At 32.8% G+C, this 15492-nt stretch overlaps 1 protein-coding gene across 1 annotated transcript in view; it reads left to right on the forward strand.

The window, feature by feature from the left end:
• Positions 1-2982: 2982 nt before the first annotated feature.
• The window catches only part of Tom7 (Translocase of outer membrane 7), a 31974-nt gene continuing 19464 nt past the window's right edge, over positions 2983-15492 (forward strand). The window contains exon 1 of the mRNA XM_089090065.1: positions 2983-3121. Coding sequence (XP_088946191.1) covers positions 3022-3121 — 100 coding nt within the window. The 5' untranslated portion in view covers positions 2983-3021. The remainder of the gene's footprint in view (positions 3122-15492) is intronic.

Consider the following 15492-nt stretch of genomic DNA (forward strand, 5'->3'; position numbering starts at 1 on the left):
GTCGCTCCTTACTTTCAGTTTAAAGAAATTTTTTATATTTAAAGGCTGCGAAAGTGGGGGTTTGGGGGCGGTAGCCCCCAACTGTGCCTCCTAATCCCTGTACGTTTTAAGGTTCAACCTTTTAACTCAGCCTCTTTAACTCTTTAGAAAACGTAGTTTTTTTTCAAATAATACATATTTAGAGACAGATATAAGAGGAAAGTTGATTTTTTTCAAGCCATGGAACTTTTTTTTGTCGGCAAAGCTATTCAACATAAGAACAAAATTTCTGTTGCGACTGAAGGTGCACCATCTATGGTTGGTCGTCACCATGTCTCTATAGCTCATATAAAGGGACAAATGCCTGAAGTGCTGGTTATCCTTAAGTGATTCCCATGGAGCATTTAGTAGTAAAAAATCCTGAGTCCTAATTAGCATTAGTCTTTACAATATGTTACAAATTCTTTTAACCAAAGTTGAAGGAATTTCCTGAACTCTCACTTATTTGCTCAGCTATGTGATAAAAATTACGAAGTCTTTATTCGATTATTCCTGCACACTTAAGTTCACAGGCTATTAAAAGTCTCTTGTGTAGCAACATTTTCAATTATTTTTAAGTCTATATCGGAGGTTTTGCAAGGAAAAGGTCCGACCTTGAAACCAAATCCAAAAAGTCGTAAAATAGATATTCATTACTTAATTGATATCTTTTCTATGACTGAAGAAGTTAAATTGTAGCCTCAGGCTGACGATCTTAGCTTAACTTATCCTTTATGGAAGACTCCAGTAGGATACTATGTTATGGTCTGTAAGCGATCAGAATTGCAAGATTCAGTAACGAGAAACACCTTTGCACTTTTAAAGGTGGGAAGATGGCTGCAGTCTAAGGGTTCCACACTTGTGTAAACTAGAACTTCTCTAAGACCTTCAATTCACCAAAATATAACAGCTTGAAAAGTTGAAGAAGATATGATAAATATTTACTCGAATAGCTGTTTAAGGATAGCTTACTTACTCGCTTGGTTGCAGGTTTGATCGACTTTCAATAAGAATAAGCATTGCAAAAATTCAGTTCGGTCCAACTTTTTAGGACTAAAGTGAAAGAAAGGAAAAAGTCACTAAGCCATGTTTGAAGCATGAAGTATGATAGATCGCTCCAAATTTGAAATTTTTTAGCATTTTGGGGTACAAGAAAAGCTTAAGTAGCTTCAGTGGCAGTTCCAGAGGGGGTGAGGGGTCGCGTGCCCCCCGCCTCCGAACATAGTCTAAAGCACTATAATTTACCTAATTAACGAAAGTTTGCGTTAATTAAAATTGGTCCTAACGCAAGTTTATCGGATCCACCTATTTTGCACCCCACCACCCAAACAAAATTCTGGATCCGCCACTATGTAGCTTTGTCGGCCTTAGGTGGCAAAAGTTTACGATGAGTTGTTAAAAGTAGTAGCAGTATCATGCCATAACAGAAACTACTCAAAATAAGAATTTAAAATAAAATTTCTTAGCTAAATACGTAAAAATGATTCTCAAATCACAATAAATTATATATTATGGGTCTTGTGTCAACCAGTGTAATATGCCTGGGTTGCCAATGTAATATCATCATTATAGTTGTATATTGTTATCTTCTCTCGATACAAACCACTTAACAAACACATGTAAAATAGTTTTTGTTTGGCCATCTTGAAACAATCTACCAGCCAAAAAAGGGCTGTATTGTTACGCATCTTAGGTATGCCATTATGATTGGCCAACTTTTGACTGAGCCACATTATTGTCAAAATTGTGGATAAAATCAAATTTATGTATATGTGCAGCACTCATAATGTATTCCATGTGTGCATTGGTTAATTGAGCAGTATTGACCTTCCAACCCTAATGTGTGTGATTAATTAATCAGATTGAAGAATTACAGCAAATTTTTCTAATATTAGAATAGACAGAGTCCTAGAACAATAGTTTATATGCCCACAGGTGAATTTGATCCAAGGTAAAAACCACCAGTACTATTAGAAAATACTAAGAAATAACTTAGTGTTGAATTTTGGCTTTCTAATGCTATTTCTTGCCACTGTAATGTTTCATTTCTATAGCAGAAATATATGTGTTTATATAAAAATCAACAAAGATGATTAAAGAACGAAAAAAAGGCAACCAAGACTTTGTGTATTTAAGAAACTAGTTATCGTAAAAACATTCATAATTACTTACTACCTTTATTCAGAAATGGCCTAAAACAACATATCTCGCCAATATATTCTTACTGTATATGGAAGATATAAATATAGTAATCTGATCAAAACTAACCCAAATTGGTCTTAAATGTTGCTGTATATTGTTTTGGAGCGAAATAAAGAACAAACAGTTAAGCATGTATTCATCATGTTAGAGGCCATGCTGACCCTGGAAACATGCTTTCTACATTTTCTACTACTTCAAACAAACTGGCTATCATAAATTTTTAGCCTGATATTCAGGACAGCTACAGGAGAAAAACAGGTACAAGGAGGGGTTTGGTTGCATTCCACTCAAATTTAGCCTCTAAAAATTACAATTGAGGCCTCAATTTCCAACAGAGTCACCCTCTTTGTTACCTTTTACCAGTTGAAGGCATAAGGCTCATGATACTAGAAAGTTTCCATAGACTTTTGATTTGGCTGTCGTATTCAAGAAGATGCTTTAATTGATTTAAAATCAAGCAAGGATTTATTTGGAGAATTCTAAATAAAACTAGAATTTGATAAAATCGAATGCTATTGGGAGAATTTTGATCATTTTTGCAGAATAACAGTCATAAACTTGAATAACAGGTAGGCTAATATCGTTTGCAAAGTTTTAAGGTACATCAATCTACGCTTCGTTTTAATGATTAATGTAAATTTCAAAGATACCTGTGTTCGAGAATTTGTGGAATGGTCTCGGCGTTACATCAGCAAATAGAAAAATAAAGTTAAATTCTGCCGAAAAAGTATTAGCTCTTATGATTTGACATACGCTGCAATTCAAATAGTGGAAGAAAACAAGACAATTGAAACTTGAAAGATGGGCTCAGATATCAAAAGCAAACAGAGGATATCTGCCGTAGTAAACTTTACGAAGACAGCATTTTATTGGGGATTCATACCAACGGTCTTATATTTAGGTAATTTGAACTAGAAAAGACTCGAGAGCTTCTGACCTAGTTTAGTAGGAGTGCATTAGACCAAAACAACTCTTTGATAGCCAACAATTTCTAGGGCCTATGTTACAGCCTAGATTATAGTTTATAATTGCTACTCAGACATAGGCTAGTATAGGGTAAGGGCTAGTGGCCAGTTTGATTATTTTGTGGTTATTTGTAGTTATGGAGCTTTTTGCCATTTTGGAAAGTCAAATAAAACTTCCAGGGATGGATATACAGATTGAAGTAGGCCTATATTCTGGGAAGGTATTTTAATGAGTGAATTTTTGGTAAAATTCTACTTCAGCTACTTTTGGATATCTTGGAAAGGGGTTAGGTTAGGAAAATGAAACTTTCAGGGATAGGTCTAAAGGCTATGGTATGTCCTGGGAAGGTATTTTGAAGTACCTAGGCTACCTCCATTCCTTCTCCCTCTAGAGGGTACTGACCTTTGATGACCTTTAAAAATCTGTGTGTTATAACAATGAAACCTTGCAAAATAGATCATCTGCTTAAATGAAGTAGGCCTACAACATAAGGTAAATATTTACTAAATCATATTATTGAGTTACAACTAAAGTGAATATACCACTTGATGCCCTTTTTATGCTCTTTACAAATATAGTAATTATTTTTGTTGGAAATGAATTTTAGCCCCCACCCCTATATATACCAATTCAGGGTAGGTCTATATATTTGCACATTAGGGGGGTGGGGGGAAAGTTTAAACTTACCTCTCATTTACATCAGAAATAAAATTACCCCAACCCCCTAATGTGCAAATATATACCCTGAATTGGTATATATAGGAGTGGGGGCTAAAATTCATTTCCAACAAAAATTACCTTAAATCACACTTGCTAGTGATAGGACAAATCCTGTGTCCGCCAGCTTCGGTGATGATAGTTAATCATCATATGTGGTGTCCCAAATGGTGCACCACAGTTTGTAGAGGTTACTGTTTTTTCACTAAGGGAGTTCCACAAGCTGACAACTCTATTTGAGAAGAACTTGTTCCTTAGTCTGGTGTTGGCTTGTTTCTGGAAAAGCTTTTGAGAATGACCACAAGTTCTATTTGAATTGTCCAGTTGGAAAAGGCCAGGAATGGTATCCTCAGCATTTAGAAGCTTGTATGCTGTTATCACATTGCCTTGTTTGCGACAATATGTTAGAGATGGTATTCTAAGCTTACAGAGACGGGATGGATAAGGGACATCATAAAGGTCTCTAATACATTTTGTTGCCCTCCTCTGGACTGATTCTAGAGCTCCTTGGTCTGTCTTATTGATTCGGCATGCGATACACATTCCAAACTCTAGCCTTGGTCGAACTAGACTCTTGTATAGCTTGGTCACAACAGTTGGAGATCTGCTAGTGAACATTCTTTTGATTAAGCCAAGAGTCTGATTAGCCTTCGTAATAGTTACTTGTGCATGAATATGAAATTTCAATTTGTTGTCTACCAGGACACCAAAATCTCTCTCCACGTGGCTGCTGGAAATGGCATTTCGGGACCCATCCCTACAATCCATATGGTACTGAGTGTGTGGGTTTTTCTTCCCAAGGTGGAGAGTCTTGCATTTTGATGTGCTGAATTCAAGCCTCCAAATATTAGTCCAGTGAGTGAATGTATTGAAGTCCAGTTGGATCAACTTAATATTCTCTGCTGTGTCTGCATGACTGATAAGTTTTGAGTCATCAGCATAGAAGCTTACTTTGTTGTTTAGGATTTTTGACATGTCATTTATATATATATTAAATAAAGTTGGACCCAAAACTGTGCCCTGGGGGACACCACTTCCAACAGCGGCCACCTTGGAGAAAAACGTCCCTCCATCCTTGCCAAATACTTTAACCATCTGTTTCCTATCTGTTAAGAACTGCATCACCCACTCAACCACACCACCACTCACCCTAATAGCTTGGAGCATGATTCGAAGTCTTTTATGGCAGACTTTGTCAAATGCCTTTGCCAAATCGAGTAGTATGATGTTGACTGGGAACCCCTGGTCTAGAAGATTGGTGATATAATTATAAGAATCAATCAAGTTTGTTTCGACCAACCAGACCTAAAGCCATGTGGACATGATGAGAATAGTTTATTGGTTGTCAAGTGTTTCAGGAAAACAGTGTTAGCAAGCGCTTCTAGTAGCTTCCCGACTGCAGAGGTGATACTGATTGGCTGGTAATTGCTTTGCGTCCTCTTTGCTGCCACCCTTATGTATGGGGGTTATGTGGGCCGTGCGCCAATCCTGCAAGATACACTTTTCATCAAGGGATTTCTGAAAAAGGTGAGTGAGCGGGCCTGATAGTTCAACATGCAATTCTTCAAGAAGCATTGGGTGTACACCATACGGTCCCACCTTCTTATTTGGATTAAACTTTTTTCGGCGTGCCTCTCCATCGCCCATAGGGCCGGTAATTGGAGTAATAGGATTTCTGTGGGTTTAGGTGGGGAGGTCTGGAAGAGGGACATTATCAGGTGGAGTAAATACAGATGTAAACTGCCTATTTACGGCATTGGCAATTTCTATTGGGTCATCTATTATACAGTCATTCTCTTTAAGTTGCGTAACAGAGTGTCTACCAGGTTTATGGGCTGAGGCATAATTCCAAAAGCGTTTGGATTTAACTTGCTTGCTGCTGCTACAGCCTCCTCATGCTGTTCAAATAACTTTCTGGATAGATTTCTGACTTGATTTTGTGTCTAGGTATATTTTGTGTAGTGGTTCTTATTGTGTATATTCTGTTTATATAGTCTCCAATACCTTTTCTTTTTATTTCTTGCTTTCTTTAATTCTTTGGTCATAAATGGTAGGGTTTTGGGTTTACAAGCCCATCTTACTGCAGTATTTTTCTCTGAGACCTCTAGCAGTATTTTCTTCATCATATTCCACGATTTATCAACATCATTCTCAGTGATAAAGGACCAATCCTGCCCCTCCAACTCTTGCTTCATCAGACAGTAATCTCTATACACATGTTTGGTAAAAACTGATTTTTCTGGATACAGTCTAAGGGAGCATTGTATGGCAGCGTGATCGCTTGCACTGAAGGGCAGTAGTGGGGCCACGTTTAAGAGCGCTTTGTGGTCGTTTACTATTACGAGGTCCAGCAATGACGGGGGGTGGCCATCCCGGTGCCTAGTCAGAAAATTTACAGCTTGGTAAAGTGAATTGTTAGCTAGACACTCAAGAAATGGTACAACTGATTTTTGTCCAGAATAGCCACTGCCATCTATCCATCGGACGGAAGGTAGCTTAAAATCCCCGACTATGAGAATGTTTCCCGTCAGCGCTACTTTTCTATGTCAGTGCTACTTTTCTATCAATTGATTTTACTACTTCAAGTAGGGACCTCTCTAAATTAGGGGAACTCGGACTTCTGTAAATTATACCAATCTGTATTCGCTCACCAGGTAGGTTTATTGATATCAATACTTGTTCTAGATAAGGATCATAAACAGATTTAATATTAATATTTCCTACCTGGAAAGTTTCTTAGATGTATAGGACGATTCCCCTTCTTTCCTGCTTTGATAGGTTGCTGATTATTTTGTATCCCGTTATCTGTATCTGTTGTTCTGTCAGAGGGATAGTAGTCCTTTTTGGTTTCACTTCACAGAAGACATAAATATCTGAAGCACCTGATCTAATAACACACTTAATTTCTTGAAAATTTGAAGTTAGACAATCAACATTGCTGAAAATAACACTAAGGGCACTAATCTTCCCACAGCTTCCACTATCAGAGGGAGTTGATGATCTTTCAGAACTCGGCAAATCAATGGTTTGTCCAGATCTAGCACTGTAAAAACTATCATCCCCGCTAGCAAAAGTATCACTTACATCTAATAATGCACTAGAAGAGAAACTATGTACAGGTTTTGGCAGCCCACTTAGAGTTCCATCTGAGTTGGAGGGGCTGGAGGTAGCAAGTTTTTTTATACGATTTTGCCACCCCAAATCACAATATCCGTCTCTCCATTTGCTCGCCAAGCTTGGATATCTTCAGATAGCTTGGCTCTTTTAGTCTGGTCTGCTTTGGATACGTTGTTTCTGAACTGAATTCTGCCAGTTCCTCTCTTTTCATATGACTTCTGGAGAATTTGTTTCAAGGTTGACAATGGAAAAAATGATAGGTGAGTTTGAGCTAGTTTGGTTATTTGGGTTAGCTAAGCAACGGGGATTTATGATGGATATATTTGGGAGGCTATACTCTTGGGACAATTACTGCTGGATAAACTGTCTGTTGTCTGGTTTTGCTGGCACTCCAAACACAACAAGGTTCAGTTTACGTCTCTGTCTGTCTCTATCTTTGACTATTAACTGCTTTATTTTGTTCTCTAAGTGGCTATCAAGATTGCTTTTTAAAGCCTTTACCTGCAAGACCACAAGACTATTCAGCAAGTCCTGGTCAACGGCAACGCCAGACATTTGCTTGAGGGTATCTATCCGTGTCTCAATGGCTTGAAATCTACGATCCATATCTTTGATCACTTCACGCTTAAACTCACTAAAAGACATTTTGACAGTATGTTGAATTTTCACATCAAGATCCTGAATGACCGCTAGGGCTGGTTGAAGTGGTTCAAGGGATTTGGTAATAGCATTTTGGATATCTGATGCATTTAGTCTTGCTTGTTTGTCACCTTTACACATAGGACAATGCCACTTGTATCTAATACACCTTGTCATCTTTGTTAAGAGAGCATGCTCTGGCTCCGTCATTTCGAGACAATCTATACAAAGCCATCGATTGCAACCATCACAATTCATCGCACTTGATTCTTCATCTAAATTACAACCACTAGCTGCACACTGATCAGTTCCTTTTTTTGGACTTGTGCAAAGTCATTTTGGTGGCATTTTTACAAGTATAGGACGAATAGCGCACTGTGGTTTCACTCTATCGGCACCAAATTTAAAAAAGCGGGATCACGTGAAAAATGTTCTGGAACATCAATGTTTACAAACAAACTTCACAGGTGTGTTTGTTTATTAACTTCACAGGTGTCTTTATTTACCTGGCAATATTCAAACAACTTAATAGATGGTACTTAATCCATTTACTTTTCAATGTCCAAAGATCTTCTTTCAAAGGGGAGCAGGTGGGTCCCTTTATTAAATTTATTGTTCTTTATGCATGGAGGTTTCTATTTCTCAGTCTCTTTCTCTGGGATTCACTATTCTACTATCTCAATTTAACTAATTCACATTATCAAAATCTAGCTAAAGTGGCCATATTTGCATCACTATCATCACTGATGATATTATATCATCACTGATGAAAAAAATGATTATTTTATTTGTAAAGAGCATAAAAAAGGCATTGAATTGTATATTCACTTTAGTTGTAACTCAATAATATGATTTGGTAAATATTTACCCAACAAAACTGTTTTCAGCTTCACAACTTTGCTCAATTCCAACTTATAAAGTTTTAAAGATATGCAAATACATTTCCTAACTTAAAAAAAAGACACTGCTATGGCTTAAAATTCTACTCAAGTAACTAGAATTGCATTTCCAGAACTAAAGCCAGAGGAAAAGAAACTGATAACAGAAAATTAAGGTAAAATGTTGTTTTGTCAAAATTTCAATGGGTAGGCTATAGACCTGTCATGTAGGCAAATTTCAGGACCCTCTAGAGGGAGAAGGAATGGAGGTAGGTACTTCAACATACCTTCCCATGACATTCTTTGGCCTCTAGACCCATCCCTGAAATTTCCATTTTACTAACTTAACCCCATTTGAAGATAGCCAAAAGTAGCTAAAGTAGAATTTTACCAAATTTTTGCAGTTCATATTATTGATTTTCAAATAAAGTAAACATGCCACTTCATGCCTTTTTTATGCGAATATGATAATCATTTTTGCTGCAAATCAATTTTACCCCCACCCTTATATATACCTATTCAGGGTACATATTCACACATTAGGGGGAGGGGTGAGGGTAAAATTTATTTCTGATGCAAATGAGCAGTGAGTTTAAACTTTACCCCCTCCCCCTAATTTGCAAATATACACCCTGAATTGGTATATATAGGGGTGCAGGTAAAACTCATTTGTGACAAAAATGATTTTTATATTTGGAAAGACCATAAAAAAGGTATCAAGTGGTATGTTTACTTTATTCGTAAGTCTTAATATAAACTCCAAAATTTTCACCTTTTAATGTCCCTAACTGCACCCATCCCCCTCTATATAATGCAGTTTATTGTGCATTAATAATCAAAAAGGCCATTGAGGTGCTAGTGGATGTTTATTTTGCAATTGACTATTCAACTGTTTAAACTCATATACTTTAATAGGTGCTTATTCATTTACTTAGTATAAAATTTTAATAGATAAAGTACTAGTAGTATATAATGTAGTATACCTACCTACCTAACTTAGCTACCTACCTAACTAACTTAACTACCTAGCCAACTAACTAACTAACTACCTAACTATGGGTTAAATCCTCACGATAATATGTTAATTTTATTTTTCAATACTTCTATTTTAGTATCAATGGGGTTCAAAGCTTTTTTGTTTTGTTTCTATAAGAACATTCTGTGTTTATTTGTTCTTAGAGTACATTGGGTTTTTGATAGACTTTCCACTTTTCCGAATAATATAACTTTATAATTCTGTAATGTTATTTTATCTTTGATGATATTATTTTTGATTCCTTTTAATTTTTTCTTTGTTTTAGTTTCATTGTCACCCTCTTTTAAATAAGTGTATATTTTTGACCTCAAACCTACAAACTCAGACATTATTGTTCCAGATAATTCATCCTTCATCATTCCTATCACTTTTTTTTTGACTGCAGGGAAGTTATAACAATTATCTTTTTTGTAATCTGAAGTATTGAATTATTCTTGGAGGTCAGCTTTAATGTCTCCATAAAAATCCTCAGTTTGAATATCATAAATAAAACTATCTGTATCCATGTAGCATAAGTCAATATTTTTATCATACTTAGGTTTCATGTATTCATAATTAAATTCAAACATTAATAGCTTGGATAACTGTAATACAGCAAATCCGATATAAATAGGTTTATCTAGATTTATTTTTGACTTGGCCATTCTGGCTACCAAGAAATTTTTGCTAAAGATTATTTCTGATCTAAAGTTATGTTTTTTAATTATTATTTGTCTTTGTTCATCACTAGTGATTATTTCAATACTAGCTCTTTTTCTAATATTTTCCATAGTTTTCCCAAAACAAGCATTATTCAATAATTTAAAGAAATCTTTTTTGAAATCATTCTTTCCCTTTTGTCATAATTTAGTATTATGATTGATATATTCTTTTAAATAGGGTGCTTTGGTAAATGCTAGTATTCTATGTACTTTTTTCAATACTAAGCCATGTTTTAAATAAAATTATAAATTCTTATAATGCACAACATAGTTTATTTTATTATTTAAAACTGCACTTATTTTACATTCAAAATGTTCAGGAGCAAGTGGTAAATCTTTGTGTAAATTGTGTAGCTCTCTTGGATATTCTAAATCAACTTCAAACATGCCTCCTACATTATCCTTGTTCATTTCTGATTGGATATGTTGTTTTAGTTGTTGGTAGTAATCTAAAGAATTGTTTTCTTTTAAATTTTCTGGTATACCGGTATTAATAAAAGTAAAATCTTTTTCTGGTAATTGTTGGGACATTGCCCAACCATATAAATTATTAGCGTCTAAATACATTAAATAGTTAGAAGGTTTTGTTTTATCAAAGTTTTCCATATATTTATTATTTGCTGTAGCATATCTTTTCATACACTGAGATATGCCACCTCTTATACCTTTTTCAATAAATGTATACATATCTTCATCAGAAAATAAGGGAATTTTAGCTTCAGAATGTTTGAGAAAAGCTTCCCATGTTAATCCCGGTGCTGAGAAGAAATGTAAGGGATCTAGTTTATAATTATTTAAAGATACATTTCTAAAATTTTCAACAACATCTGATAGAATTAAAACATCACTTTTTAGGTATAATTTAGTGTAATCTAATAGCGTTTTACATTTAAATAATTTTAAAATAGTGTGTGCTCTTTTCTAATCTTCTTCTGAGATATTTTTTCCTGTTAGTCTACAATAAAGTTTATTAATTGAAGGTAATTTTCTAACATTCATTTTATCATATCCATCGACATATTCATAAGAATATACACCTCTCTTTATCATTTCTCTAAATTTTTCAGTATTTTCAAATACAGCAGAAGTATACTTAAAATTATTTCTCAAACAGTTGCAATTTAATTTACAGTCACATTTTGCTAAATTTTCAGATAATTTATCCAATGATGAAGCCATAAATCGAAATGAATCTATGAAGTGCATTTTGTATTGGGTTTCATTAACAGTAATTTTTTTATAAAATGATTTAAAACTCTCCGCTGAATCAAAAATACCATTATCAGGTATTAATTTTCTAAGAAATAAATTAGTCATATTTTGAGAGATTATGCTTTACAATAGGTATATGTTTAGGAATTCTAAAGTTGTTATTACATTCTGCATCCGTAAATCCACGTATATTACCACTTATATGCACACGATCTAAATGGAAATTATTATCACCTATTTCACTTTCACAAATATGGCAGCTTTTATTAGTTGTATTTTTCCATTTTTCTCTAATTTCTTCTTGTGTATAACCATGTTCTTTTTGCCTATGTTCATACTCATTGGCTATTTCTTTACAAACTTCTGTTATGGTAGTTACAAAATGTTTGCTAGCATCTTCACTAAAGTATTAATAATATTTATTTTGTACTGCATTAAACCAACATCATACTTGGAATACATAAGCAAAAAATTTCTGTTCTGCTACTTTGGTTGTCATTTTTCCTTCCTTTTGCTCAAATTCTTCAATATATGATTCAAAATCACTTATTGCGTAATAATGTATTTCAGTTGTTTATCCATGTTCTTAAATTAAATTTTAGATGCTGGTATTGGCATAATGATTCACAATTTTCTTTTTTATCATGCTTTTCAAATTTTTCTTGTTCATTATAGTGTCTTCCACAGTAGGTGCAAAGATGAATTTTCCATTTAGTTTTGATATTTGAGATGCAAGTAGTTGGTTTAAATCTTTAATTAAAACATAATGATTAATAAAATAGAGTAAATTAATCATATGTGTAGCTCTTCGTTTTAGGAATATGAGTTCTAATCACTTTATTTTCACTTATTTCAAATAAACAAATTTTAATATTGTATTTGTTTTCAAATTTATAAATATCTTGAATATCCATTGGAAAATTAGTAATCCCTGTAATTGAATTCATTTTCATATTTTTGATAGTTTGATAGTCTGTCTACATGATTTTTAGCTGGATGAAGGTGAGCCAAGATTGACCAAAGAAAGCATTTATTATCATTATTTTTTATATTAATACACACTTTTTTATTTTTTACAAATTCAGGTAATTCTTTATAAGTACCTCCCACATAATTGGGTAATCTTGTCATTTGATAATCAGTTCCATCAACTCTTTCAAATTGTAAGCCTGATCTTGGGGTATTTTCAATGATTAATGTATGTATATTCCTGTGATTACTATTTAGATGGCTTTGATTGATATCACTATTTTTATTAAAAATCCAGAAATAACTATGATGGTGAATAGGCTCAACTTATTTCTTATCCTTCTGAGAATAAAATATTACACGAGTTGTAAATTGAACTCTATAACTATCTCTTTCATTCATTCTATTTTTAAATCTCCAACAACAGTGGCAAAAGTGTTCCAAAATCAGCTCCATTTGCATTCATTGAGATATTAACTGTAAGGGAATTTTCTCTAATCCATTGAATACTTGGGTTATTATTATTTTCTTCTTCTATTTTAAAAATATACTCTGGAATATCTGGTACTTCCCTTGTTTTTTTGTTACTTAGAAATAAATTAGAAATGTCAATATTCCTATCTTTTTTAACCCTATTTTTACCACTTAAGTCTCTAATAAGTTTTTGAGTTTTGTCATTCACTTTTTTATTAATCTCAACTTATTTATTGAAATGAATTTTTACTTTATTCTTTACTTTGTTATAATTTCCAGCAGTTGTAATCTGTTTTGATTTTAAGAATTTTTTAAGTTCAATAATATCTTTATTTCTCATAGTGTTAACATGATTTTGTAAATCTGAAATAATTTGATTCTTTTCTTTTATTTCATTTTCTAATTTTCGTAATCTGTTTTGATTTTAAGAATTTTTTAAGTTCAATAATATCTTCATTTCTCATAGTGTTAAATTGAGTTTGTAAATCTGAAATAATTTCATTATTTGCTTTTATTTTATTTTCTAACCCTTTTTTTAACTCTGGAATAACATTAAATCTGTAGGGTTTCTTATCATCTCGAGGCTTTGCATTACACTATAACTTAATCAAATTATCTTCAAGTAATATATTATTATTAAGATGATTCTTTATTTTATCTATTAGTTCCCCTTTTCTAACAACAGCTTTTAAAACAAATTGTTTCATTACTGTGCGTAATTCATGACTTGTGCAAAATGATAATTTATTTTTATTTTGATGAATTTGGATTTTCGTTGTAAACAACTTTTAATCACTTCTGCAATACCCTCCATTTCTTTAAAAATTATTTTATAAAACAAATTTCCAAATCTTAAAAATTTTCAATCCTGAGGAATTTCAGTTTTTTTTTTTTTTTTTAATTTATATTTGTTTTATATGTTTAATTATATTTGTTTTGAAATAACAAATTATTTTTAATTAAATTTTAAGATAATTTTGATAAATTGTATTATATTCATTTATCTTTAATATTTTATTTTTTAATAAGGAATTTAACAAAGTTACAGCTTCATTTCTAACTTCATCTGATTTTTCGAGCAGCTCTGCTACCTATTAGACTGTATAATCGTTCAGTCATTTCATTTGCACTCAGAAACAATCCAGTTCCTACTTGTGGTATTTCTATGTCTATTTTAAGGATTTTAGCAATCTTCAACAATCTCTACCTAAAAACTTTTACAAAATCAACTATTTCTTCATATCCAGGTATTCCATGTCTTTTTTTCCCACCATATTTTTGATTCAATCACCCGATTTCTTTATAGCATCTTGGAGGAGTTCAGGATAATTTATGTAATAATTAGGCAATTCAAAAGAAGTTGGTTCCTGAGGATACTTATTTTTTATCGTCTTCATTTAACCGTTTCAGCAGTTTAGTGTCAATATTCAAATTAAGATCATATACTCTCGGTGATTTATCAGGATTTTTTGTTTTTGGTATTTCTAATCGTTCAATACCTTGTAGTAACAATGATGGTGTTGGTAATGATTCAATACCTTGAAGTTGCGATGGTGCCGGTAAAGCGTTTCTTAAACTTTGATCTAATCTTAGAAATCACCGTTTCAAATTATCATCATTTTCTTTTAAGTTTTCTACAATTGGAGCATTCAGCTCTTCAGTATAATCATACAATCCTTCTTGTATTAACGCATTCTGTCTAGCCTTTTGTCTTAGTATTTCCCTGTTGTTGACTATATTTGTTAACAACTTTTTAATTCTTTAACATCCATTTATACAGATTAAATTATATATAAGAAAATTATTATTATAAATCAATAACTTTTGATAACTCTTTTTCATAAAAAGCACCAATGATTAATTCACCCGATTTATCGGATAATTCATACGTAATAGGAGTTGTCTGTTTAACTGTAGCAATTTGAAATATTTCCATTGTATAATTTGGAAGATAGCCTTTATCAAAAACACTCTTTTTCTTATTAATTCTAACCAAATCACCTACACTAAATTTATGTTTCGTTGTTTGAGATTGTATGTCTGGAAACAGATTTTTATACACCCTGTGTTTATTTTTTTTTTTACTAGCTTCTTTTGGTTTAATTTACACTGACCTATGATGTGACTAATTATAATTGCCAACTAATGATAGTAATACATCTGTCCAACGTTTAGTATTGTTGCAAGTTAAAAGTTTCCGAAATTTTTATTTAATAGTTCTATTTAATTGTTCCACTATTTGAGCTTTCAATTGACTTTAAGATGAAAACAAAAGAATTTTATGACTTTTTAGAAATGATTTAAAGTTTTTCACAAAGAATTCTCCACCTTTATCAGTTTTCATATTTTTAGGTTTTCTATTTTTAAATAAATCCGTGAAAGCATTAATAATCTCCTTAACCATTTTATTTTTTAAAGGGATACACCAAGCATATGTACTAAAACAATCAATCACTGTAAGAATGTAATTAAAATTATTATTTTATACCTTTAATATACCTTTAATCACATATACCTTTAATCATTGGCACATCATTTCTTTTTGAAACTGCTTGAGTCATTG

Source organism: Artemia sp. Qi Xiang Cuo, chromosome 6, assembly GCF_049724085.1.
Source record: "Artemia sp. Qi Xiang Cuo chromosome 6, ASM4972408v1, whole genome shotgun sequence".
NCBI lineage: Eukaryota > Metazoa > Arthropoda > Branchiopoda > Anostraca > Artemiidae > Artemia > Artemia sp. Qi Xiang Cuo.